The sequence below is a fragment of the Mytilus edulis genome, chromosome 5 (assembly GCF_963676685.1).
Source record: "Mytilus edulis chromosome 5, xbMytEdul2.2, whole genome shotgun sequence".
Classification (NCBI taxonomy): Eukaryota; Metazoa; Mollusca; class Bivalvia; order Mytilida; family Mytilidae; genus Mytilus; species Mytilus edulis.
In genome coordinates this window covers 35,039,261-35,056,289 of record NC_092348.1, presented here as the reverse complement: position 1 = coordinate 35,056,289, position 17,029 = coordinate 35,039,261, and the positions used below count along the sequence as shown (strand labels likewise).

At 31.8% G+C, this 17,029-nt stretch overlaps 1 protein-coding gene across 1 annotated transcript in view; it reads right to left on the bottom strand.

Moving 5' to 3' along the window:
* LOC139523545 (VPS9 domain-containing protein 1-like) overlaps positions 1–17,002 on the bottom strand; it is a 57,482-nt gene extending 40,480 nt beyond the window's left edge. The window contains exons 1-10 of the mRNA XM_071317651.1: positions 16,818–17,002; positions 15,860–15,932; positions 12,297–12,392; positions 11,663–11,798; positions 9,566–9,680; positions 9,088–9,150; positions 7,898–7,950; positions 7,081–7,168; positions 1,737–1,822; positions 9–992 (exon numbers count right to left, since the gene is read on the bottom strand). Of these exons, the coding sequence (XP_071173752.1) occupies positions 9–992; positions 1,737–1,822; positions 7,081–7,168; positions 7,898–7,950; positions 9,088–9,150; positions 9,566–9,680; positions 11,663–11,798; positions 12,297–12,392; positions 15,860–15,932; positions 16,818–16,901 (1,778 nt within the window). The 5' untranslated portion in view covers positions 16,902–17,002. The remainder of the gene's footprint in view (positions 1–8; positions 993–1,736; positions 1,823–7,080; positions 7,169–7,897; positions 7,951–9,087; positions 9,151–9,565; positions 9,681–11,662; positions 11,799–12,296; positions 12,393–15,859; positions 15,933–16,817) is intronic.
* Between the last annotated feature and the right edge of the window lie 27 nt (positions 17,003–17,029).

Sequence of the window (17,029 nt, the reverse complement as noted above, 5' to 3'; positions counted from 1 at the left end):
TCAATTACCTGAAAAGTCCCAATAAATATCTCCAGACTGGTTTAAATATGGATTTCTCCAAACAAGCATAACATTGGTCCTTGCCTTCAATACAGTCTAATTGTTCGTAACATATTGTAAACAACACTAACATCTTCTCAAGGTACATGTGAATATCCTGTGATATTGCTTTAATATGTCTCTGATAAGCCTCATTTTTAAGATTTTTAATTTTCATTTCTATCGACTTTAAATCTGACAAAGAAGCAGATGACTTCAAAGATTTACCACTGTCCTTCTGATCTTCTTCATCAATTTCAATACTTTTCTTTTCAGTATTTTCACTATCTTTCCCACCATCTGTACTTTCATCCGAATTTTCATCATCAAATAATTCATCCATATTATCTTGATTATATTGGTCATATTCTTGTGAAATTTGATGAAGAATGCCTTTTGTTTCTCTGATACTGTCCCTCAATTTTTCTCTCTCTTTCTCTCCCATGTCAATGGCTTTTTCCAAATCATTCTCGACTTCAGTTTGTACTTCAGAAAGGTCACGTGTTTCTGCGGTATAATTTGGTTCCCATTTATCTTTTTTTTCATCCTCATCTGAATTTTCCTCTTTAACTTCTAGCTTACTTTCTCTTTCATTGTCCATCTCCTGTGGAACATGTGTATCTTTCACTTCATCATCATTTATTATGTCTGTCTTATTTTCACTTTGGCATTTATCACCTGTACTGTCATTTTCATTGTCAGTTCTCTTTTCACTTTCATTTTCATGACCCTTTATCTTACCTTCCCTTTTTAAACTGGTATCTTTGGAGTCTTCACTACTGTTATCCTGCTCTTTGCTTTTGTTCCAGTGATGTGTAGGATACAATGACTTTGACAATGGAACTTTAATTTGATCAACAATATTAATTTTCTCATTGACAATGTGTTGTAACTTATCATACAGTCTTTTCTGTAGTGACTTCATCTTCATTGTTAATGGATGCTCATTAGATCTGAAAATAATGAAGAAGAAAACAGAAGCACTTTAACAAACTATCTTGATCATTGGTATTATGTCAGAAAAAATAACCATGGGGCAGTACAAATAAGGTAAAAGATACCAAAGGGACAATAACAGTATGACATTCAAACTCATAAGTCGAAAATAAACTGCTGATTTTAGTACAGCAAAAATAAAGTAAAGTGTTACCTAAATGACTGAACCTGTTTGGTAGTAACATTAAATCAATCTTAAAGAGCCAAAAACTAGTCAATAGACTCAATACAAGTTCATTGATGTTACAAATCTAGTGTGAATAATTTCAACAGTTTTTAAAAAAAATCCCGACTTTTGATTAATCTCAATAATATGACCAAATTGGGAGAACACATTTCTAGATCAAAACTGTCTTTAAGGCTGGTTATTGACAGCATAAAGGCTGCAAATTGCACAAAGTTAATGTATTCAGCTTATTGTTGTTTGCAGACTCAGTTTTATAACTTTTCTTCAATATTTTATACCCTTAAATTTTCTTAGATAATCTGATCATGGTATAATAGCTGGCTATTATAGGTGTTGCTAACAATGTTGATGCACGAAATACATGAAAATTTGGTATCTCACAAATAATAATGGTCCACAGTACTTCTTTGAGAATATGCACTACATGCAGTTAAACTTATATCTGTATAAACACTAGTCTTTGCTGATATTTCAGATCAAATACAGTATCACTACAGTGAATATTTATAAATACCTTGTTATTTCTTGTATCAGTTTATTTATAAGTTCTGAATCATCTGGTTTTTCCTCAAGCTTTTTCCTCCAACTATTAAAAGCAAGCTGGAAAATAAATCAATGCATGTTTTTTGTAAATATGTTTTTTAAATACAAACCTTTTGATTCAGACACTTTAAAAAGAAATTCCTTTCTTTAATTCTTTGTTGATGAATTAAAATAATTAAGTGAGGTCCCAACTCCATCAGACAAAGTTGACTTTGTGCTTAAGCTCCTCAAATAATCAAGCATTTGTTTATACATCTTTGTCTTTCACAATTTCAAGTTTGGGCTTTCCTGCTGTCACACCAAATATATAAAGCGTAATTATCAATCTAAAGATATTCTGTTGTAATTTAATGTGTGTATACCAAACTACCATCTCATCTGAATAGTCTCCATGGAATTCATTTTGACCAGTATTGCAGTATATTATATGAGACACACTTAAATGTCTCACCTGCTTTGCTGATTATGAATGAATATGTTGAAGTTTTAGAATTCAGGGTCTAACTACATGTTTCACAGCTTTAACTAGGTCAATGAACCAATAAAATCAGGTCGAGGTCAGATGAATCCTAACAGACATAAAAGTGGTTGCTTGTTTTTTTATTCAGAAATGATGTTTTAGTATATAGATTTGCATATTCATGATCTTTTTATAAAATTCAACACAAGAACTTTGAAACTCTTGAAAACAATATTGACTTTTAAAATCATTTTGAGTTATTGTAATATTTTCAGTTATAATATACAAGAAAGGAACTAAAACAATTGTTTTTCTGTACATAGTTCTTTTTACTTATATCCCTTGAACTTGCTATCTATATTGCAATCTATACAATTTGTTTTTTTATTTATGGATTTTAATAAGTTGTCCCTTAAGGTAACACGATACCGAATGGCATATCTCCCGATTTCCCAAATTTTTGGCATACATGTTCTTTGTATCGAGTTACATCGGAATATGTAATAAAAAATGGGGGTCACCATTTTTGTTTTTTTGTAATTTTCATAAGAAAACGTCAATTTTGGCGACAAATTTACTTAGGTATATAGGGGAAATGCCTTTTTTTCGGCTTACCTTTTTAGATTTTCGAATGGATGGCTATTTTCTTATATACGGAGAAAAACAAAAAACTAACATAATATCCAGGATTGCATAGTGAATCCATACACGTATAGAAACTCATATGTCACCATCCTTGTTTTTGAAATAAATGGCTTCAAAGTTGATCGATAGGCCTAGAATTTGACCAAAAACGTGTGACGTTATGGTGTACGGAATATAACGTTATTCCTTCTCAGAGAAATGGAGAAAAAAATATGTGTCGGGATCTGAATGAGTATATTTTATTTTCATTTCCCCTGTCGACTGTCGTAAAGTTCCTAGTAATGCAATATAAAATTCTACTGAATCAGATATAATTTTATTTCGTCCTGCACATGGAATTTCACTCATATGAATTAATATCAATATCGTCTGATTTTCACATCAAACGAGCATATACTTGAAACTTGCGTGAACAGGTTCCATGTGAATCGTATGATAATAGTTCATGCATAAATCACCGGAATTTTGTACACGTTAAATTCACGTAAATATTTGAAATAAAATTATTTAAATAATATCTTTGTTCTAAAATTTGATTAAAACCATAAAAAATTCCTTCAGATTTTTGTTAAGTTTACGTGAAAATTAAATGAAATATTTCACGTGAGATTCATCATTACTGATTTTTAACTCCATCATATTAGACAATGGTGGTATCATCACTGCATCCCGTGATGCATAAATATAGTATTTCAAAAAAATTGATTCATTTAACTGTTTTTTAATTGCTCGGTTTGATGGTTGTTTAACGTTCAGTGGCAAATAGTTCATGTATGTTCGGGACGATACAATACAATTTTGAAAACAGTTGTTTATAAAATACACATTTGATGTACCAGTCAAAAAAGATTAAACATTCTGTTATTAGTGAAAATTATGAGGAAAAATAATAATCATGATAAAATACACATTCCAAAAAATAGAATAACAATAGAATAACAAAGCTCCAAGAAAAATTCAAAACGAAAAAAATCCCTTTTCAAATGACGAAATCAAAAGCTGAAAAACATCAAAAGAATGATAAACAGCTGTCATATTCTTGACTTGGTACATACAATACATGTAGTATAGTGTACTCTGCGTGGTGTAAATGTGTTACTTGTTTGCTCAGCAAGTCGGACAAACCTTGCAAACTGTTAACCCGAATTAATTCAGTCGTTATATTCCGCTTACTACATTAAGTAAGTAGGAGAGATCGATTACGGGGAGGGACTGAATTATTCGGGTTAGCAAACTGTATGCAAAATTTCACAAATTTCAACATTCTGTCATTTGTGAAAAATTATTTACATAACAAATCTTGAAATCATATATGCATTCTTTATATAAGTAAAACAACTGCGAAATTTAAAAGTTCCAGCTTGAAATTCAACCTGTATCAGATGTAAGCCGGGGTCTGTACTCTGTGTGCCTTTGTATTTTATCAAAATGCCTAATCCAGCAACCTGTCATGAAACAAAAAAGAAACTCCAGACGATATGCGCACCTATAATATGAGTAGTAACACCAGGTACATAGTTTTAAAGCTGAAGCAAAACTACTGTAGTCCTAAATAATTAGCCGAATTAACCCTATATATACTAAGTGCGGGATTAACGGTCAAACGGACAAATGTAAAACAATATGATGAAACGTGCTCTATAAGTAATTTGGTGACAATGCATATTTTTGAATATGCAGTTCATATAATGGAATGGTAATTTGGAGATCTGAAATGTAGTAGCAATGTAAGAAGGCTAGCATTTCCGTCATTTCGTCTTTGGTGGAAAGTTGATTAATTGGAAATTTTACCGCATCTCCTTATATTTCATAATGGTTTGAATTTTCTAGAGAAGGGCAAAAGTTTTAAAAGACTTAAACTAATATTAACCAAGAGACTGAAATGTTACTGTGACAATTATACTACACATACTCAAAATTTTCCAACTTTTACTAAAACTACAAATAAGAAGTGTAAAGATACTATTCCAATTAGCATTAATTACGATTTTCTTGATGTCTTCAAGGTGTAGATGTCAGTTAATAAATGCCCAGCTGTTGCTATCTTATATATTGCATATCACATATCTCCATTTATCATTCTATCAGCCAACTTTTGTACAAATAACATGTACATGTACACAAAAAAAAAAATATTTGTACTAGTACTTTCACAAATAAAGTCTCATGTTACCCCACTTCCAAAATGAGCAAGCGGTAACGTAGATATTTAGTTTTGCGTAACTGTTCAATTTTGGTCTTCCTCGCGGTCTGCGTTTAAACTTTTTCGAATTTTTTGAAAAAAATAGAGGCAATGATTTAAGTTTTAACAACTAAAGTTCCAAGTGACGGGTGTAAATTGTAGGATTGATTGCTTTGATTATTGGTTGGTTAACGTCCAGTGGAAAATATTTCATGCATGCTCAGGACGAGAACAAGTTAACAATAAATACAATAGGTAGGTTTTGCAATAGAGGCAGGGCATCCGCGATGATGGTCGGGAAAATTTTAATTGACGCTATACATGTATATATATACTTGTATACTCGTTCTAAAAACTAATTTTAAGAAAGAAACTTTTCGGACCTTTTCCGACGCCTAGTATGCGAGCAATATGGCCCCCAGAGCCCTAAAAGGTAACTTTGTTAATTTTCTTTCAGTCGTTTTGTCTCCCAACTTGTACATGTACATTCTTTCCAATTCAAAACTAAAAAAACACCGAATACCCATGCAAGCGTAAATTAACACGAATATAAAATCTAAATGATTTCAAGATCTAGCTTTTTTACAGTCTCTTGCCGTTTGATTAATAAAAAGTCAGTCGTTTGCATGTAAATTTCGAGAAAAAAATTATAACGGAATCAGGGAACATGGAACCGGTCTGACTACAGCCAGCCCCAACTACCAACTTGCGTTTGTAGAGGCAAGTGGATACTCGGGGCGGGCTTTATTCAGACTCTAACGGAACCTTAATTTTGTTATTTTATTTCTGCCGAATCAAGTGCCCATGTATTTCTCAGCCTTCGTTAACTTTCTAATGCTTCATTCCGATGTTGCTGTCCGTCCTGAGTAGACCACAGGTATTTGGGGCATGGACCCCCTTTTTTGGACCTCACTAAAAAAAAAAAAAAAATTTTTGGTGTTTTTTTTTTATTTATTTACAATTTTCTACAATGTATAAACATATATCAAGTCTCAACAATCCATTGCTAGTCGATTACAATAAATTTTTACTATCCATACGAGCCCCAAGTGAAAAAAGAAGGGCTCGTATGGATAGTAAAAAAATTATTGTAATCGACTAGCAATGGATTTTTGAGACTTGATATATGTTTATACATTGTAGAAAATTGTAAATAAATAAAAAAAACACCAAACAATTTTTTTTTAGTGAGGTCCAAAAAAGGGGGGTCCATGCCCCAAATACCTGTGCTATAAATTAGATTTCTACTTTCAAAACAAAATTTCATGGGGATACAGCGCGAATCATGAATAAGAACTTATTGCAAAAATAAACCAAGGTTTACTTTTATAAATTGTTATTTGGATGGAGAGTTGTCTCGTTGGCACTCACACCACATCTTCCTATATCTATACCAAGAATAAAAATAAAGTGATAAAACTGTGTCTGTTATGCATAAGAACATATATAGATAAAGCGTGAAGATGCTTAAATATCAAAGAAACAGAATATTTAAAAAGTAAAGTAATACTTTTTAAAGATTAACCGAATGAGCAGAATGATTGCCGGAAAACGATAAAACAATCTATGTCAAATAACCGCTACGTATTGCATCAAAACTCTCGGCACTCTGCATCTAGGGAAAGTTACCGTTAAAAATGCCACACAAAACCCGCTGCATTGGCTTATATGTGTGAACGTTATTCGATAACGTCAGGAACGATAACTCATGGTGTAACGTCATTCGGTATCGTGTTACCTTAATTTGAGGTTTCACACACACAAGTCAAATAACAAAAATAAACAGTATTTTGTGGGATATAATGAATAACTATTTCTAGTTCTAAAAGTTGTTCATAACATTTTTATCAATGTAGTACCTAAACATGCAAAAGTGGGGTTCTTTCTCATAAGATTGGATTTTTTTCTTTAAGACCTCTCACTAATGGTACTCATAAAATGGTTGGATCTGCCCATTTTCTCACCAGAATGCACACACTTCTGAATCCCATACAAAAGCAGCACTTATATATTTATATAAATATTTACATGCTCTTGTTCGAATTCGAGGACTTTTTTGTAGATTAATCTTTGTTCTTTATCATCATCTGTTAATCCTGTTGGTGTTCCAAATCTCCTGAAACCAAACCAATGATAAATCATTTTTAATGATTTTTTCCTATATTTTGACATGTCACTGTGTTTGTTCCTTTAAAAGTGTCTCATTAATTTACAAAACTGAGGTCCAGGTTGAGAAAACAAAGGCTGACTATGAGGTATGGGCTTTGCTAATTGTAGTAGTTCGTATGGTGACCTATAGCTGTTAATTTCTGTAGCATTTGGTCTCTTGTGGAGAGTTGTCTCAATGGCAATCATACCACATCTTCTTTTTTATATAACATAAGTTATGTACAGCTAGTTTCTGAATTTTACTGTTAACTTATTTTTGTATGTTGATGAATAAATATGTTTAAACAAAAAGTGAGATCCAGTCTTTTCTTTAGATGTTAAACACTCAAAGTACATAAATGAATGAATCAATACAATGTTAAGGTCGAGAGCGCAGACAAACAAAGGGAAGTGTTTTGTGATCTGAAAGGAGACTACCCTGTACTTTGGTACCAACAGAGATGGATAAAACAATGTGTTTGTATTTTCCTTGTTTTTTTTTAATACAAAATAGACATTTAAATGTGTTTCTTTTGTGGCAAACTTCTTTGCTAAAAAGATTTTAAACATTTATGTAGCATAAAATTGTTTGATCCACTATGCCAAGTACAGGAAATAAGGTGGAACTATTTCTGTAGATTTCTACAGACCTGTAGTTAAAGGACATGGACGACTTATTAAAAAAATCAAGCTATACCTTGCAGCTTGTTCTTCTAATCTTTGTTGTCTTTCATTCATTTTCTTCTTCAGCTATGCAAAGTTATGGCTAAATACATGTATCATTGTAATAAAAAAAGTAAAGCAACTAAAATTTATATAATAGAAAACAATAAGCCTCAATGGGGTTCGCGGGTCTAAATCATTTATATAGGATTTCTCTATATTTTTCTATAAATGAACTTTATCTTATAGTTAATAGAAAAATAAAATAAAAAGTGGGGTCACCGATCATTTGCGCTCACAATCTGCCTTCGAAAGAAGCATACATTTTTGTAAAGGTGTTTTTTTTCTGTTGAAGTAAGAGGAGAAATAAAGGTAATATCGAAATAAAAAAAAGAAATTTATTACAGAAATCGCTAAAATTTTACAATAATTTAGTTTAAGTACAGCTTATATGGAAATTATATTAAAAAAGATAGGTCACCGATGAGTTGAAAAAGATATTTCAATTTTAGAGCCAAAAAAATGGCCTTTTTTCCACCAAAGGGAGATAATTTGGAAATTTTTCAATGATGTATACATTTTGAAAGTCATCTGGGGCCAACAAGAATTGATTGTTTTGAATGATTTTTGTACCATATGATAAAGTAACAACTACAAAAGGAAATAAATAAAATTTGTAATGAAAAACAAATGTTTGATTTTTTTCTGAAATTTTTATACCCTCGAGCCTCCTTGAAAGGGATATGTCCATTTGGACACCATGCCCTGAACTGACAACAAAAAAGTTTCAAGTTTATGTGACCTCATCAGCATGGAAACTATTTAAAACCTTATCTTTTATGAGACACCTGACAGACAACAGGTGGATGTTAACCTGGAAAACAGATCAGATTGTCCTTCATACTATAGTAGGCAGAGCATAAAAAAGTATAAATTCCATGAAATATTTAAGCAAACAATAATTACTACATTATAATTTTTTGTAACTTTAGTGACAACATAACATTATTTCACATGCTTCAAAATAATTATCAATGCAATAATAATTCATAAATTTGAAATAAAAATCACACAATTAATCCTGCATTACTGTTGATTGTTGTTTATTTACATTAATAAATGCTCACATTAATATCTGAATTAACAGTTAACATTATATGCAAAACTTTTTCTTGCTATGACAATCGTAATGTGTTTAATTTTACATTTGTAGAACAAGGATACTGCTTCTTCTTGTACTTTTGCAACTGCTAAATTTTCGGCCATTTTCCTTTGAACGGTCAAACTCTGAAACAAAAACCCCAACATTACTTCATATGATATATTTTATATATAAAATGGCACAAATAAAACCGGCCATCCTGTTTCATTTAAAGATACTTCATACCCGAAGATGGCACTTTTACAATGAATATTAGTTGGTAGAATCTTAAACATGTTAAATAAGGGGCGACAAATTTATTACATATGGATTCAAAGAAATATTTTTTACATCTGACAATGGCATTTTAATAATTGCAATCAACAGCAAGAAAAAGGTTATGATACGAGGGGTACGCTGACACTGGTGTCTGTTAAAAATCTGGTATTTAATGTATAATTTGAATGGGTTGTTAGAAAATTTAAGATAAAACAGAAGTTTTCGAAAATATAAAGCTCTGATGCATATTTTCCACTAATATCTTTAGTAAACAAGAATTACATAGTCAGTGGCCATTCTTCTCTTGGGGTCCAATCTAGCCAACCTTGCTTTGTAGGCCATCATTAATTGTTGGTTCTGTTTGTAGGCTAATTCTAGTGGAGACTGTTCCTTTGGACTGTAATTAAGTGAAATATTATTAGTAACCATTTTATCAAATAATAACCATAACTTATACACCTGTTATAGCACTTTTATAACCATAACTTATACACCTGTTATAGCACTTTTATAACCATAACTTATACACCTGTTATAGCACTTTTATAACCATAACTTATACACCTGTTATAGCACTTTTATAACCATAACTTATACACCTGTTATAGCACTTTTATAACCATAACTTATACACCTGTTATAGCACTTTTATAACCATAACTTATACACCTGTTATAGCACTTTTATAACCATAACTTATACACCTGTTATAGCACTTTTATAACCATAACTTATACACCTGTTATAGCACTTTTTATGATGAACAGTGATATACAGTAAATTCACAAATTATTGCATGCATTTATTATTGTGATTTTGTCATTTTAGACTTAAATGCGATTTTAATTTTTACGATTTTGAGAAAAGTCCTGTTTAATTTCTATAAAATATTTCAAAATGCGAGTTTAAATTATTGCGTTTACAACTCTGTCGCAATTTTCGCAATAATAAAAACCTCGCAATAATTTCTGAATTTACAGTAATAAATCATCAAATTAAGTTTCAAGGAAAAGAAAATTGAAGAAGAAAACATTATGTGTGAAAAGATTTTGTATTCAAACTACAGATGTGTCCATCAGAGTCTTGGGTGACTTGATGACTTATTGTATGTCATTCTTAAAATAGGATAAAATTGAGAATGGAAATGGGGAATGTGCCAAAGAGACAACAACCCGACCATAGAGCAGACAACAGCAGAAGGTCACCAACAGGTCTTCAATGCAACGAGAAATTCTCAAACCCGGAGGCGTCCTTCAGCTGGCCCCTAAACAAATATATACTGGTTCAGTGATAATAAACACCATACTAAACTCCAAATCCATACATTGCCAAATCAAGTACTGTGGATTGACAATGTTCATGGATTGAAGTATAATCATGATAATTGTAAAGTCATTGTTTCCAATAGTTCAAACAGAAAAGTTTGTACTTCATTAAATATTTAAATTCTTGGTTTGTCTGTATCTTTGAAATCCACTAAAATTGGTATCCTATGAATGATATAACTTTTCTATTTATAGAACATCAGATTACGAGAATACGGAATGGTCACAAGCAAAACAGTTTGAAAAGCATGGTCTTAAATCACCCACAAGTTTCAAATAAGTTTAATCATGTATGTAATCCCTTAGTTCCCAAATGGCCACTTTTTTAACATGTTTAATGCTGAGTGGTAATGTTCTAAAGCAGAAAACAGTAAAAACTGTTAAAACATATCCACAGCTGAACGTATTTTAACCTTATATTTGAAAAATGTTGTTTATAGCATTAGCATAAAGATATTTGAATAAGAATAATACTCACTGTTTAAAAGAAAATTACAACAAGAATGTGTCCATAGTACATGAATGTCCCACTCGCACTATCATTTTCTATGTTCAGTGGACCGTGAAATTGGGGTCAAAACTTTAATTTGGAATTAAAATTAGAAAGATCATATCATAGGGAACATGTGTACTAAGTTTCAAGTTGATGTAACTTTAACTTCATCAAAAACTACCTTGACCAAAAACTTTAACCTGAACTTCGCACTATCATTTTCTATGTTCAGTGGACCATGAAATTGGGGTCAAAACTATAATTTGGCATTAAAATTAGAAAGATCATATCATGGGGAACAAGTGTACTAAGTTTCAAGTTGATTGGACTTCAACTTCTTCAAAAACTACCTTGACCAAAAACTTTAACCTGAAGCGGACGGACGAACGGAGGCACAGACGGATGGACGGACAAACGGAGGCACAGACCAGAAAACATAATGCCCCTCTACTATCGTAGGTGGGGCATAAAAATAAGGTTTCATGGGACTTTAATGGCTGTGTTATAGTTATTTGAAACCAAATGTTAAATCTAGCAACATATCCTTTTCAAATTACTTACATAAGAACATTATCAGGGAACATGTTACACTTAGAAGATTGGAATTGATCTGATGGAGTACAAGGTTCAGACTTGGTACCACTTGGTTTATATGATGGTTGTATCTGTATACTTTCTAATGAACTGCTTTGTGCATCTGTAAAATTAATCATTGCTTTAATTGTTTGAAAAATACACATCATAAGACTTTTTTGCCTTTAAAATGAAAAGAAGTAGTAAAGTCTTTTTAGTCAATATTCATTCTTGAATGATTCTTTTTTAATTAATTGTAAAGGAGATTTCATTAATCATGTTAATAACTAAAGATATTTAACAATTCTTTAAAAATAATGTGTATGATGAATGTTAAGAGTAGTAAACATTATATAGTTTACTCTTAAATAAAAATGTTTTGATGTCATCTGAAGTTATACATGTATTTTTGATTTCATCATTGTTTGTGATAGTTTTAATCTGATTCTGAATATCAATATCTTAATTACATGTACATTCCTTTCCTAACATGTGTAAATGGTCAAAGAAAGTTAAAACTATTAATATTTGCACCTAAAAAGACACAATAATTTGTGATAAAGTCAGACCATATAAAGAGGCTGTGGACCAGTATAATAAACCACCAACATACTTCACCTACCAATCTGAGTAACAACTGCAGCAACCCTTTCCATGCACTGCTGACCAAGTCTTACCATCTTCACTGTGTCTTTTCCAATGATGACATTCAAGTTACCTAAAATTATATGTGATTATTGGTAAATTTCACAATGAATTTGCCCAGTGGTCAAAGAACAAAGGGCATACAGCCTAGGTGAAGCTTAATTCTCTAAGATAATATGAACAGGAAAGCAAAGCTGATAATATTCAAAACTTCTAAGGCTAACTTCAAAAACAGTATCAATATATATAAAGTTTGTATAAAAAAAACTGCTGAATTGAACATAAAACTATCATGATACTAAGATTGAGGCTAAGTTATTGTCACATGGAATTTATGGAAATCTATTTACACCCCCCACCCACCTAAAAAAAAATTGTTTGTGTTCATACAAAATTATAAAGGGACATAACTAGAAAACTGAAAAAAGTGACATCCCCCAAATTTAAACTTGCTCTGTGATTATGGAAATAAGCATTTTGTATATGTTTCATATCATTTGGTTGAAGCAAACAAAAACTAGAAAACAGAAACCTATATTGAGATGTTCAATGTTTTTCAACCTAAATGAAGTGTGCCTGCTCTTCAAGAAACCCCTTTATTTGACACAACTGTATTCATACATCCAGCACAGTCCAATAGATGCACAAAGATTGGTTGTTTATATTGGTTTTTGTTTATCTAAAGAACATTGCACAACTCCTTATGGTTGTTAAAACTTCCAAAGAATATACCATACTACTAGTATCCCTCATAAATATAATCTTACATCCCCAGTTTGACTTTTAATAAATGAGACTGTATTTACACATTCAACAAAATTCATAGATAGAATATTAAAATAATGATTTTAAGAAATTTTCACAATGACTTTAACAGGTCAGGAACACTACCTTATACAGAAATGAATTAATTAGCATAAAATTGAGAATGGAAATGGGGAATGTGCCAAAGAGACAACAACCCGACCATAGAGCAGACTACAGCAGAAGGTTACCAACAGGTCTTCAATGCAACGAGAAATTCTCACACCCGGAGAATATATATTTATGTCCTTGCAATACGCAGCAAATGTTATTGTTTATTTACGTGTGACGCAATTTATTTTTTCCTGGGTTTTTGACCAATCCACTAAATGAGTAACAATGCATGATGGACTACTACGTGTTTACAATCAACCAAACATGCGTGTTATTTATTAAAATACAACTTATTTTTTGTTCAATGTGGGATTAACAATTTCGCTTAGTTTTTCATTTTTTGTATCCACATTTATAGTTCAGGATATAAAGTATTCGTTCAATGCTCAGATTAACAAAGAGTTGTTTCTATGCCAAGAAACAAGTGTTTGAATTACCCGATGTACAGCCATTAATATGTTTGATGATGACACCGAGATTTCAGGTATTCGTCCACCAGACAGCAGCGAAACAACAGTGAAAAACACAATTACCCATCAGACTAACTTACTAGTATAAAGTAAGCCGTCAAAACTAGCCGGTGCTAATATGCATGAGGGCAGCAAATTTTGTATACTGGAAGATAGTTAAAGAAAAATATATGATCCTTGAATTTTGTGTTCGTAAAAAGGCGAAGACTAGGAGTTTGTCAAAGATCTGATGAGATCACAAAACTTTCTAAGTTTTCACAAAATTTATTTTATGATATTGTACCTTCTTTTATGATTAAAAAGTAATTTAAATCGAGGAAAAGCATGTGTTTATTCCTTTGTCTTTAAGAAACAACAACGAATATTCATCAATAGGCCGAATAGGGACCAATTATACGGTATGGGTGTTTCTCATTGTTGAAGGCATTACAGATGCCCATCACTACTTACATCCATTTCATTTGAGCTTAAATGTATAGTTGTCCCATTGGCAATCATACCACATCTCCTTATTTTTGTATACAAACATTTTTCAGAAAGTTCGGTTTTCCCTTATGAAATATTTACTGACGTCTGTAGAACACTTAAGTAATATTTCCATATTGAGAATTTTAGCGATACAGAACATGCACAAAACCTATATGATCCATCATATTTCATTAAAACTGCACAAGATCTTTTTAAATTCTTGTCTGACAGTTTTAACAAAAACTATAGGTATAATTGATTTTTGACATATTTCAGTATTTGGGACTTTCAAACTTTTCCTTTTGTTCTGTAGGTAGTGAAGCAGCAACTGAGTTTCATTTTGTTTTTCGTCTTTACAAAGTTCAATTTTTTTCTAATAGCAACATTGGATTTTTTTTAACGGACTCTTACATTTGCCAACCTTATTAAAACCATTAATGATGCTATTCATTTTATGTGCGACAAAGTGGAAGCATTGATATGTTTTGTTAAAATTGCATTCTTTTACACAAGTAAATTTTGGTCCCTTTATAGCTTACTTTTCAACATTGAACCAATAGTTGCTTACTTTACTAGATTGTGTCTTGGATGGAAAGATGTCTCATTTGGCACTCATACCTCATCTTCTTAGTTCTATATGCACGGCATGTTTCAGAAAAACTTATAGGTAATATGGAACCCACTATGATCCAGAGGATTTAAATAATTGGAGATTTTGACGTCGTTTGGACAGCAGCCAAACGATAAGAATACCTCTGAGGTATATTTTGGGATTAAATAAGCAACAGACAGACATTATCGATGGATGAAACTATACAAAGTACATGTATGTTAAGTTATTTACCGTCACCGCTTTAATAACACTTATATCTAGCATACTGAATATTATGGTGCTCTTACTTTTAGTTCAGGTCCTGATAAAAAAAAGTTTACACATCCAGTACAGATAGAAGTGTTTCAGTGCCAGTTTTCATGTTTTTCTACACAGAAATGTTTTTGGAATGACATTATACAGGTTTAAAAGAGCTCAAAAATTGTTCATACTAGACAGTGGTCAATTCATCTAAAATTTCACTGTTTCACGCCGTGAAATTATTGCACAAGTACAATGCATAACAATGGAAAAAACCTGTTCAACTACTTTTACAAGGCGAAAAGGAAAGTCGAATCATGAAGCCTGTAAACAATATTTTTTTAATCTGAGCATGCAAATTGAAGATTATGTTATATATTTTACAATAAACATATTCGTAGACCAAAAACATTTATTTTCAGAGTCCCAGACACTATGTTAGTGGACAGTTTTTCCACTAATTCCACATGTTTTCAAATGGTGTAGACTCATAGTAGCCCACAATGCATTGTAGTTCATTGAGTCAATTGGTCAGTTTTTCAAGGCCGTATTGGCCTTGTGTTTTGGAAATTACTATGCAAATATATTTGGACGTCAGGAAATCTAGAGTTCTCGACCTGTTAAAGATAGGGACACTTATAAAAGCACTTTTGTTTATTTTCAAATGTCTTATGTCATGAATTATATTCCTTCTTTTCCATATGATTAGGTGACTAAGGTGGGCATATTAGTAAAGCCTTCATGCTAACCATACTGTAACACTCAACAATCATACATTGTCATATCACAGTTTATAAAATAGAATACAGGGATCATATATATCAACTCTACCTCCAAGTCTAGCATCTTGTAGCAACTTTGTACTAATTCTCAAAACACATTCTAAATACTTCATATATGATTCCTAAAAAAAAATCATTGATACTTTTAAATGAACATGATGAATATATAAATGTTTATGTATAAGTATGTATAACTCTTCTTAACATCAGCCCAATAATGTTAGATCTGTAAATTTAACTTTCACAATTTTTTTTATCTTCCCTTGCCAGGATTTCGAAATTCATGCCACTGAGATATTGTGGCACCAAATTTGCCTTGCACTATGCCATAAGGGCTAGACCACACAACCACCTAGGCTCTACAAATAATAAAGCTTTTGGTGGCATGGTGTTACCTTTCCTTGTCAGTTTTAATCTAGCGTCGTAACACAGTACATGATATAAAAGGCATGAAGATGGAATTGTTACAGATCTGACAGCTGATTTATCTATTGTAAAAGATCATACAAATTAATGTAAGATGTTATCACAGAGATAATTGTATCAAAAGTATGTCTGGACCACTGACCACTCTACAATCCCCACGAAGTTCAGCATTTTTGTGGTTTCACTTTTCCTAAACCTTTATGCTAAATCACCAGAAATTTGTTTCATATGACTTTAGAATTTTCAAGTAACAAGACAAGATGTCTGATGACACAAAGAAGTTTTGGCTGTTGTATGAGGCCAATGGTCATGATGGTCAAGTGTAACAGAATATGTAATATTCCACCATGTCCACTATTATTGTTGAAGCCATAAGGTTTGAATGGCATAGTCTAGACTGTGTCAGCAGTAACAGGGGCAAGTTGAAACTGACAGAGCATGGCAGAAATTTAAAGAAACTTTAAATTTTGTAAATTCAATGTACATGTTTCCTCATAAATCATTCAACTGTTCAACAGTTGGTTTGTGATTACTAATTGAACTTTGGAAATGATCACAAACTTCACAGTTATCATATATACTTGAACTTTTCCGTCTCCATCTAGCTTTAACGCATCTGCTACTGTTCTCATCACTGTTGTGATTGTCGTATTTACAGCTGTCATCCTCAATATTCGTTTGTATTTAAACAGATTATTGTTTTAGGGCACCTGCAGCTTCATTTATTTTGCAGACAGCTTTTTGTCACTTCCGGGATACGGAAACTATCGACAGACAAAAGAAATTTAAATGT